Here is a 12,414-nt window from a genome sequence, read left to right as displayed (position 1 = left end):
AAGAAAGTTACAAGACCTAGAGAATTTTTTACTTGCATGAGTTAATATTTGAAATGTTTTAATTTAACATTTCAAATTTTCCCATAACATTTATTGACTTGTTGAAGTCATATTTTGTTCAAACATAAAGGTAGATAATCGATGACTCACAAACAAAAATGGACTTTTTTATGTCTGAACACTGATTGTAAGTCCTGTAATTCTTAAATTTTGGTCTGATACTACTGATTTTCTAATTACCAAATCTGTTTAAAATACAGAACCTTTCTAAGGATCTGACAATGCCCTTTTTAGCTCTTTATTCCAAAGATGTATTAGGAATCTTTAGGATTGGCTCTTACGAAAATTAACTTCAAAGATTTGAAGGTATAAATTTTGTTGGCTGGTTGAAATTTTATCACAGCATAAAGTAAACATTTTCAGGTCTATGAAAGCCAAGGGAGATAAGTTGATCTTTATTTTAAAAGATTGCTTATTTCCATGTTTAAGAATTACCCATTGATAGATTGGGAAATTATTATTTAAGAAACTAAGTTTCAAACTCCCTTAGGCAAAGTTGACTTAGATGAGTTGGGCTATGTTTTTCAAGTCCTTTTTGGTTGTAAAGCTCTTTTTGCTTCTACATATTTATACATCCCTGGCTTTCGCATACATTTATTAAGGTTTGATTGTTTCTGATGAAGGTAAATCAAGAAAAGGGGCTTTGGATGCTCAAATTTTATGAAGTTTCATTTTCTATTACAGGAATTTGAACAGATGTTCTTCTGTAACACATGTGACCAGCCATTGTGTGAAGCATGTAGAGAGGATACCCATAGAGCAAAGATGTTTGCCAAGCATGATATTGTAGTCTTATCCAAACGAACAAAGGAAATCCACAGGGAATGTGGTAAATGTCTTGATAATAACAGAATGTTTAAGTTATAAAGAAACTGAAAAGTTGTTAGTTTTGAACATGTTGAAGAGAGGTTCTCAGAAAAACAAATATTTAGTTACATGCATAATTTTTTTATGCATATAGAATAAAAGGAGATATGGTATATAGCTATACATGCTATAAGGTTTAGCAGCAATGAGAAAGCTACTCAACAACACAAGATAACTAAAATAGACGTTTAACACTAACCATATTGTTCATGTGCACTTTCCAATCTGCATACTGTTAATTAAGATGTTATGTGCATTTATCATGTTTATAATTGCGATTGTTGAAAATTTGACAAAATGGAAATTTAAGTAATAATATTTTAGGAAATGCTGCATAGAAATATGCTATCAAAATTTAAATGTGAGTTTACATTGATGTGAAACCGGTCCTGTGACAATTTTTGCAAGAATAAAAAAATCTCAGAAATTGCTGAATCAACAATGGTTTTATACTTCAAAAAATAAAATGTATTCCACCTTATGAATTGATGGTTACATTTTAGGGAAGCTAAACAAAATAAATACATGAAATAGTTTGATTTTATGATGTGGGACAGTTGTATCTTGGCAAATAATGCTTCATTGATCAAAATCATACTCATGGTGTTCTTATGATGAATTATTCACTTTATGTCAATGAGACAGCAACCCATCAACTTAAAATCCACAAAACACTTCTAGAGATCAACATATGAACTTGAAATCAGACAAGAGATTATACCATGCATATGTCAAGATCTAAATTGCCCCCAGTCAAGGCAAGTTGTAAATAAATTTAGTAGAAAGCAACAAATATTTGTTATCAACCCCAAATTTTTTGAAAGACATAAAACACTAAAGCTGTAACAACAGTCACTGTCTCTGACTTTGCTGTTGTACAGAAAGTTCTCTGAAATGTCTATTCCTGTTGAAGTCTGTCTATAAACTGTTTGTATGTGATGCATTCATTTGAACATTAAAAGAATTAACGTCACAGTACCCAAATTGCACCGAGTACCCAAATTGCACCTATTCAACAAAAATAGCTACGAAAATCTTACAAGTTTTCTTTGAGACTAAATAATTTGTATTTTTATGATTTGACATTATAGACGTCTTTTAACATAGGTAACTATATTCAAATATACAAAAACGTTCACAGTATATATTTCAACAGATGTGAAGCTCACTGGAAAAAGTAAAATCTACTGAACGTCGCCATGCGACGTTCACAAAAAGTCATCTTTTAAAAATGAGCAAATAAAATATGTTACAAGCATCTATTTCTTAAAAAATGAATACCAAGCATGGACTAATGTTAAATTGTTCTAAATATTTGAAGAAATAAAACAAAACAACTGTTATTCGAATTTTAAGGATGTGAATTAAAGCATGGTTGCAATTTGGGTACTCATCATTACCATGAATACAGAATCATGGATCGTTTGGAGGTCGGTTCAAACCCATTTTTCTATTATTCACTATGGATTCAAAATTAAATTGGTGCAACTACATGTATACAGTAAAAAAGGATACATCTACAAAATTAACACAGAATGGTAACTTTTGTCTGGATCATTAAAAAACGTAGGTGAAAAAACTGTCAAAATAGGTGCAATTTGGGTACCCTCAGGTTAAAGGTTTGAATAAGAAGTCACATATGGAATTATTTCTACAGATGATGGTTTAATGTGAATAAGATGGCAACATAACAACAGTGAAAGGAATTAATTCAAACAAGTGATTTTTAAAAACTGTATTGTTCTAATAGAAAGTTGTAATTTTCAATTCCACAATTAATAATGAATGATATTGTATATTTCAGCAATCCATCAAGAACCATACATTTTATTCTCCACAGAAAGAAAGACAATGTTATGTATTAATTGTTTTAGAGATATGAAAGTGTAAGTTTTTGGTCGTAAGGTGACTCCCAAATTACCAGCATTTTCTTTAAAAAAATCTTTCATTATGAGATGAGTCAGATTTAAATATGTAATGGGATAAAAGGAAATTAAATGTTATTGAGTAAATGGGAGATAAATCTTACAACAGGACAAAACATATGTCTGCAAACCGATAAAAAACATTTTATATATGCCTGTTGAAGAGGTGGCATATTATGATATACCATAGTCAATATGTCCATCCCTCAGTCCATCTGACTGCCGAACTCCAGTATGCAGCGTGATATACCATAATCAATATGTCCATCCCTCAGTCCATCTGACTGCCTCAACTCCAGTATACAGCAGATTGATTTCCCAAAAACTTTACAGTATCGTTGGGATTGATAATAGAAACTCCCTTTCGATTATTAAAATTTTCTGGTTTGTTGTTCCAGAGTCATGGGACTTGAATTGTCAGATTTAAGTTGTTTTTTTGTTTTTTTTCATGTTGTACCATGACCTGAGTTTGTTTTTATCTCTTTGATCTGGGATTGATTTACTGGAAACTTTACATAATTATTGGAAATGGTGAACATAACACACTGTTTCATTTAAAAATAATTCTGATATAAGAATAATAGACTTAAAGATTTTTTTTTCAATTTCAGGGAAAGTAGATCATATTGTGTAGACTTAGAAACAGCTTATACCCAGGGATGTAAGAAGTTAGACCAAAGCATGATGGTAGGTCACACTAAAAATGGTTTTTCAGTTCTTGCATTCTATATTTTCAAAATACCTCAGAAAATGATTTTTTATTGAAAAATGCATAAAACTTTGAATAAAAGGGACATTTGTCAATGATACAGCAACCCAACTATGCAAAAAACTGAAAGACATCAAAGGATCAAGATTTAGTATGGGTTTAAACAATAGACTGGTTTCTACTGTAAACCAACTAATTTTCGTGACTTTCAAGGGTAGAAAATAACGATTATAAAAATCTTTCTGAATATTTTAAACTTAGATATATTCCCTTATTTAGATACCTCAAATAAAATTGAAAATCACAAAATTGAATCGTGGCAAAGTGGTCTAGAAAGGGCTAATCCAGCAGAAATAAAGTATCTACGTAAATAAGTTGGTTTACAGTATATAATATGTTCAACTCTAACTAATCCAAGTCATCGTAATAGTAAAAAAATATATAGAGAGACTGTCAAAGAGCTGCCATTAACACCAAGTTCTCCAAACGACAAAAAAATATAGAGACAACCACTGACAATGTACCTGACTTTTGACAGGCACACAAACACTTTGCAGGGTTAACCTAGATTGTTTAGATCCCAACCTTTAACTTTATAAAATTGATCAGTGGATTATTAAACATAAAGGAAATGAAAGAACATACAGTAAAAATCAATACAGTAAAAGTACTTAATTATATAGATATATATATGGTATAGGATGACAAAAACAGGAGTACAAACAAAACAATGATAATACTATATATCCTATCAAAGAATGCTCACGGTCACTGAAAACAAGCTCACAGTACTAAACCAGCTGATTTGAAATCAATTCAAAAATACAATTGAAAGTTTAGCACTTAAAAAAATGTGATACTTTAATTAGTTGATCAACTGTGTTTGGTGTATTGAATTATTGTAAGGTGAACATGTCTGTCTTGAAGGGTTTATATATTACCTTGAACATATTTTCATGAATATTAATAATGTTAAAGTTTATTGGATTTTTGTAGTAAAACCTTGATCTTAAAAACTTTCAACTTACAAATTTAATCATGATATTAAGTAAAGCATACGAGACATCTTAGTGTGTGCACTCTGGTTTTTAATTTTCTTGTCTCGCTTGAATGAGATGTGCGTTGCAAAAAGATAACAGGACATGAACGGATTATTGTTCTAGCTAACAATCCACGTATAGTTGCTCTATTTAAGGGATTACTCAATTATTGGTCTGTTATTTTTGTGAGTACCATGCTTGAGTATTCCTCTGTTAACTTTGTGCGTACATTGTACCATGCTTGATTATTCCTCCGTTAACGTTTTGTATACTATGCTTGAATATTAGTCTGTTAACTTTGTGTGTACCGTGCTTTATTGTTCCTCTGTTAACGTTGTGAGTACCATGCTTGAGTATTCCTCTGTTATTGAGTACTGTAATAAGTTTGTGAGAACTGTACTTGAGTATTTCTCTGTTGCTTTATGTGTACTTATACTGTGTCTGTACTTGAGTATTTATTTTTGATCAAATGTAGTTATTGACAGTTCTGTTTGCATACACAATATTCTTATTTTGAAATGTAATTTTGTTTCCATCTTTTTCAGGCAATCAAGGACTTACAGATTTCAGTAAGGGATGCTATATTGCTGTTAAAAGTTTTACTTGAAGAAATTGAACATAATGCGGAAAAAGAAAAAACAGCAGTCACTGAATTATATGATCTATTACTGGAGAAAATAACCGAAACTAAAACATCATTAATAGAGAAGGTTGATAGGTATGAATAAGTGTTTAACAAATATATGATCAGTTGATAGAGCAAATTACTTATAAGGATGTTTGCTCCTCTTGTTTTTGATTTTTTGTCAGATATTCGGAATGCTCTGGTTTAGTCAATGTAGTGCCATTAAACATTTTGACCACTAAGCCCTACTTTTTTTTTCATAATTTTATTACATATAGTTTAAAAAGCCATATTTGAAAATCTTATAAAATCCTTGTTATTTTTTATAGTTTTTGAAAGAAAAAAGGTGCCTATGTTAATTGTATGAAAAATTTAAAGAGAATCATTTCCCGCCAAATTTTCAATGGCTTATATATCTCGAAAACAAGCACATGGACCCTTCATTTTTGTCAAGCCTTAGACTTTTGTCGAAAAGTGAGACATAGCGATCCTACATTCCGTTAGCGTCGTCGTCGGCGGCGTCCACAAATATACACTCTGTGGTTAAAGTTTTTCAAATTTTAATAACTTTCTTAAACCAGGCCATAATCTTGCCGGCGAAATGACGATTTAAGTCGCCAAAGAATTTTGAAAATCGCTAAATCTCGCCAGCCGACTGACTTCATGGCGAAGTCAAATCGCTATGAAAATCGGTAAAAGGGAGACAACTTGTGAATTACAAGTCTCCCAGGTAACAAAAATGGCGACTGACAAGGAAAATCGAGATTTTCGAAACAACCCAGAACTAATACTGTCGACGATCAAATTAGATAAATACAACGGCGACTTTGAACATCCTCGGATATAACATTCAAAATTATTTAAACGGAAAACTGACCGTCTGTTAAAGTTATCATTTTACGATGATTTTTATCTGAGGATGTTGCGTAATCACTCAGCTGATTTGTTTTATTTTTATTTATTACGAGTTGATCAAATTGTACTTCGGTAGGTTAAGGGTGGGAATTAACGGTAGATTTATTATATTCATTGAATAAAAATTGAAATATAAAAGGTAGAAAGACAGCTGATGGATAATGTGGCAAACGTACGACACTTGACCAGCTGATGGATAATGTGGCAAACGTACGACACTTGACCAGCTGATGGATAATGTGGCAAACGTACGACACTTGACCAGCTGTGATCAGTAGTGGATTTTTTTCAAGACCATTTCGTTGACAGCAGATAGGGAAGATATCTTTAAAAAATGATAGAAATTAGCTCTTTATCGTTTAATTAATATGTGATTGACAGATATTTTCATTTATAGGCTTACAATCTTTAACGAGAATCTTGCAATTTACAACTACATGTAACATGATGTCCTGGACATTCAATAATGTTTTACAAAATAATGACAAGTGGTGATATAAATTAAATTCCCAGTCATGTGAAATGCATCAGGTAAACTGGGAGTCATATTTTGCTGGACATTTAAAAATAAATTTAGGCAGATGCACACTGAATTTAATGCATCATAATATTACTAGGCATTTTATTTAAACTTAAAATGAAGTTCACAGTACAAATGGTATCAATGAATAAATAACAACTATATTGTCTAAACCTTTTTTATTAAGAACTTTCTATATATACCTTTTGTACAATAACATGAAAAAACTGCAAGTATATTTTTTATTGCATATAAAACAATTTCATTGGTGATAAGCACGAGAACACTATGCAACCGAAACGGTAATGGAATCTCACTTCTCCAAGAAATTGACCACTTCTCCCTTCTCTCTCATGGAAGGAGAAGTCACTTCTCCCTCTCCAAAATCCTAGATTAGGCCCTGCTTAAACTATCCTGGATTTCTACCAAACTTGGACAGAAGCTTGTTTATGATCATAAGATATTCAAAAGAAAATTTTGTAAAAAAAAGATTCCATTTCAGAAAGCTCGACATAGGGATAGTGATCCGGCGGCGGCTACGGCTACGGCGGCGTTAGCTAACTTCTTAAAAGCTTTATATTTTAGAAGGTGGAAGACCTGGATGCTTCATACTTTGTATATGGATGCCTCATGTTACGAAGTTTCCGTCAGTCACATGTCCAATGTCCTTGACCTCATTTTCATGGTTCAGTGACTACTTGAAAAAAAAGTTCAGATTTTTTGTAATGTTAAATTCTCTCTTATTATAAGTAGTAGGATAACTATATTTGGTATGTGCGTACCTTGCAAGGTCCTCATGCCCGTCAGACAGTTTTCACTTGACCTCGACCTCATTTCATGGATCAGTGAACAAGGTTAAGTTTTGGTGGTCAAGTCCATATCTCAGATACTATAAGCAATAGGTCAAGTATTTTCGGTATATGGAAGGACTGTAAGGTGTACATGTCCAACTGGCAGGTGTCATCTGACCTTGACCTCATTTTCATGGTTCATTGGTTATAGTTAAGTTTTTGTGTTTTGGTCTGTTTTTCTTATACTGTATGCAATAGGTCTACTATATTTGGTGTATGGAATGATTGTAAGGTGTACATGTCTATCTGGCAGGTGTCATTTGACCTTGACCTCATTTTCATGGTTCAGTGGTCAAAGTTAAGATTTTGAGTTTTGGTCTTTTTTCTAATACTATATGCAATAGGTCAACTATATTTGGTGTATGGAAATATTTTATGATCTATATGTCAGTCGCGCAGGTTTTATTTGACCTTGACCTCATTTTCACAGTTCATTGCTCAGTGTTAAGTTTTTGTGTTTTGGTCTTTTTTTCTTAAACTATAAGCAATAGGTCATCTATATTTGTTGTATGGAAGAATTGTTAGCTGTACATGCCTGCCTGACATGGTTCATCTGACCTTGACCTCATTTTCATGGTTCATTGGTCAATGTTTAGTTTTCTTGGTTAATGTTAAGTTTATGTGACAGTTGTAATAAAGCTTTATATTAAGGACTATCAACATAATATCAGTGATTAGTAAAGAAGGCGAGACATTTCAGCGTGTGCACTCTTGTTTCCGTATTTTACTTATAAATGGACTTAGTTTTTCTGCCTGGAAACATTACATTCACTCTGTGGTTAAAGTTTTTCAAATTTTAATAACTTTCTTAAACTATCCTGGATTTCTACCAAACTTGGAAAGAAGCTTGTTTATGATCATAAGATAGTATCCAGAAGTAAATTTTGTAAAAAAAAAAATCCAATTTTTTCATATCTTACTTATAAATGGACTTAGTTTTTCTGCCAGTTAACATTACATTCACTCTGTGGTTAAAGTTTTTAAAATTTTAACAACTTTCTTAAACTATCATGGATTTATACCAAACTTGGACAGAAGCTTGTTTATGACGAAAAGCTAGTATCTAGAAGGAAATTTTGTGAAAATTTTGTTCCATTTTTTCCTTATTTTACTTATAAATGGACTTAGTTTTTCTTCCAGTTAACATTACATACAGTCTGCAGTTTAAGTTTTTAAACATTTATTAGATTCATAAACTATCCTGGATTTTTACCAAACTTGGACAGAAGCAATCTACAATCAAAAGATAGTATAGAGAGGAATATTTTTATTAATTTTTTTCCTCATTTTGGTTGAGCCTGCGATTAACAGCAAAAGTAGGCGAGACACTGGGTTCCGCGGAACCCTTACAAATTTTTTTCTGCTTATTTAGTTCCGTTATTTATATAATATCAATTTATAATAGTCTTTTAAAAAGCTTGTTATTTTGAAACAGAGTAGCAAACATCCTTAAAGGAAAGTCAACAGGAACAAATAAGTGTTAAGCAAGTATACTGTACCTTTTTTGTTAGTTATGTCAAGTTCCTGGAGGGATTTTGTGTCATGAATGAATACACCATATCTTTTCTTTTCCTTTTCTGGTTTGGAAGATTTAAAAATGCATTGAATTGTTAAAAAAAAAATCTGTAACAGTTACTTTGGCTTTTAAATTTCAGAATATATAAAGCATAGTTTATCCTTCATCATGCTGATACCAGTCATACTGGTTTGCTGATTCATTGATTTGATTTGACCTCACACTTCTTTTTATTTAGAATTACCTTGAATTTTTATAATTTCAGACAATATCAAAGTAAAGATAAGGCCTTCAAAGCAGAGTTAGTGAACTTGAGTACACTGTTACCCACCTTACATACCCACCTAGTTACCAGTGCAGCTTTTTGTTCATCAGCAAACAGATTTGAGTTTCTAGACTTAGCATATGTAAGTTGAAATTAGAAATGATTACAGAATCCATCTATAATTTTGACATTTTTATGGGGGATAGAGATATATTGATAAAGAATACAACTACAGTCTAACCTCGATAAGTTGAAGTTGAAGGGACCAGAATTACAATACACTATTTGACTCATCAAGGTATGAGTAATCCATGAACGAGACTTTCATAATTGTTTGCAGTGTCAATATTGTACCTTATATTGTCAACTTGTTATGTTATAAAGGTAGAAGACATGAAGAAAGTTAAAAAAATTTGACCATTGACTTCTCCAAAATATTGGATTAAATAACTCAAGTCTTACTTTTTATTTTACAGGTATTAATGGAGAGACTTAAATCAATCATACAATTACAGCATCCACTTCATCCATCACAGGGTAGTCAGATTATCACAGACTTTAAATCCATGTTTGCTAAGTAAGTCAGTGTTTTATATGTACATGTATGTTAAATGCTATAATAAAATCAGCCCTGGTACAGATTAAGTGTCTTGTGCAATACTAGTGATGTTGCCCTCCTGATATATACAGCTCTTCAACCCATGGATAGGGAAAAAGATGTATCGGCCCATGGGTTAGTACAGGATACTAACTTCCTGTTTCAAATAATACTTCTGAGTCTCTGGGCCAAACAGATAACCTTGAATCCCTACTAGCACTTAAACAGCTGACTAAGAATATATTCCAGAACCAATACAACTAACCTTGAATATATATCAGGGATGATTCAAAAATAGCTTTGCTTTTATGATTTTTAACATATATACTTGACTTCTATTTATTTTTGCCTAGTGACCTCTAAATCATTAGTGTCTTTTTCAACCTAAGATATGCTGTCACCAAAGATTGGTGAAAATCTGATTTATAGCTCAAACGATTCTGTCTGGAAATAAGACTGTCCCTAAAAGTTCACTCTACCTTTAGTACCTTTTATCATTGTATCATTAGAGAAACAGATTCTGAAACTTTTTTCTACCTCTTAGAAACCTCACTTCTTAAAGTTTAAGAATTTAACTATCTTGAGTGGATATAAATATAGATTCTTACATTGGTACCAGTGGATTATCGGATTTATCCAATCTAGATAGTTAAATTATCAAATTTTAAAGTCAAAGCAACAAATGATATGCCTGTTACACTAGTTACCAGTGCAGCTTTTTGTTCATCAGCAAATAGATTTGAGTTTCTAGACTTAGCATATGTAAGTTGAAATTAAAAAATGATTACAGAATCCATCTATAATTTTGACATTTTTGTTATAAACCTGATTGTGTGGTAGAATCTATATATGTATAAACCTGATTGTGTGGTAGAATCTATATATGTATAAACCTGATTGTGTGGTAGAATCTATATATGTATAAACCTGATTTTGTGGTAGAATCTATATATGTATACTTTTTTTTCAGATGTTTAGAACCTCTATTGTTTCCACCACCAAAGACAACAACAATAATCACAAGTACATCTACTATAGGTTTAACTGGATCATCACTTAATTTGTCTTCATCATCTTATTCTGGTTTAAGGTAAGCAAATATATTTGACTACTATTAATTCAGAAATTTTTGCAATGTTTTTATTATTGCGAATATTGTAACTGTATAGGTTTCGCAAAAATTAAAAAATCCTATTTTAAATTTTGAAAACGTTATTTGTACAAAATTTCTTGAAACCACAGTAATTAATCTTACATTTTTATTTATTTTTCAACAGTTGCAATAATAAATGCCTGCAATATGTTCTGAATTTAAAGTATTTAAGGGTACAAAAATAAATATTGATGAGAATTGAAGTTTTCTTTTATACCCTGGATATAGATCATGAAATGGATGTATCAGTTTAATTCTCCACTCTACCTCTTGATGTCTCATGTACATTTACCCTATTAGGTAATCACAAAATAATCGTTTATATTTGAGAGTTGCCTCATGCAAGATGACGGATTTAATAAAGAAGTTTCAAATCTCATGAGTGCACAGATAAACGGTGATTAGGGATAAGGAATCTAAACCTTATGACTTTCAAAATTGCCCCCTGTAGTTCGAAATATTTGTTATCTCGTTGTACTAATAAGCACTGTGAATATTGATAGGGGTCTGAAATAATGAATTTGTAATATAAATAGGTATAGCTGGTAAATTAAATAAATTTGTATTATAAGGGAAGTAATCAGGGGATTTCTTTGAATTGAGAATTTTTTTATCTTTCACTACCTAAATTGTAAAATTATTCCCAATAGTTGTCTTATTGGGTACACAAATCCAATCCTAGATTATGTACAACATCTTGTCATGTCACATTCTATAAATTTTGGTTTTCCATACAAATACGATTTTTCCTTTGTTGATAATCTGAAAAATTTGTTTCACTTCAAGAAAATAATTGAGTGTACGAAAACCAGATATAATCCTTCTGAAACACACAATATAGGTAAATTACTAGAAAATATTGAATTATTGGTACAAGATTTAGCGACAAGAAAAAGAGCAAGGCTTGCCAAACTGTTCTAATTCCTAGCCATGACAAATAAATTTGACATATTTTTACAATAGAAATATAAATTTTCTATCATGCACTTTAATATTGACACTGAAATGTTTAATTTTATATTAATTCCATATAGTTGTCTTTTGATTGTGAAGAAATCACATTTCTTAAACATGGACAAAGACCCAAGATAAACTTTGACATAACACTAATTTTAATATTTTTGTTATTTCCTTTAGGGGATATTACATTGCTATACAATTGACCCTGTTATAAGAAGACTATACATTTTCTGTTTTGTCATTAGCTACAAGCATAGGGAATCTTTTATTGCAAACATTATATGCACTGTGAGAAAAATCATGATAGGTTAATATAACATTTGTAACGGCTAAAGTGAACCTAAATATAGTCATGGGGATTTTTTGTGAGCTATTTAAGGGATGTAAAAATAAAATGATTTTTATTGGAT

The 12,414-nt window shown here is 31.3% G+C and overlaps 1 protein-coding gene across 3 annotated transcripts in view; it reads left to right on the top strand.

Moving 5' to 3' along the window:
- The window catches only part of LOC127719768 (RING finger protein 207-like), a 108,909-nt gene that overhangs the window by 82,641 nt on the left and 13,854 nt on the right, over nt 1-12,414 (top strand). For all 3 annotated transcript variants that reach the window (XM_052226030.1, XM_052226029.1, XM_052226031.1), the window contains exons 4-10: nt 745-889; nt 2,732-2,813; nt 3,464-3,539; nt 5,147-5,319; nt 9,294-9,435; nt 9,770-9,870; nt 10,862-10,981. In XM_052226030.1, coding sequence (XP_052081990.1) covers nt 745-889; nt 2,732-2,813; nt 3,464-3,539; nt 5,147-5,319; nt 9,294-9,435; nt 9,770-9,870; nt 10,862-10,981 — 839 coding nt within the window. The remainder of the gene's footprint in view (nt 1-744; nt 890-2,731; nt 2,814-3,463; nt 3,540-5,146; nt 5,320-9,293; nt 9,436-9,769; nt 9,871-10,861; nt 10,982-12,414) is intronic.

The sequence above is a fragment of the Mytilus californianus genome, unplaced genomic scaffold (assembly GCF_021869535.1).
Source record: "Mytilus californianus isolate M0D057914Y unplaced genomic scaffold, xbMytCali1.0.p SCAF_11, whole genome shotgun sequence".
NCBI classification, from domain to species: domain Eukaryota; kingdom Metazoa; phylum Mollusca; class Bivalvia; order Mytilida; family Mytilidae; genus Mytilus; species Mytilus californianus.
Note: the sequence above shows the minus strand (reverse complement) of the source record. Positions and strands in the feature narration are given on the sequence as shown.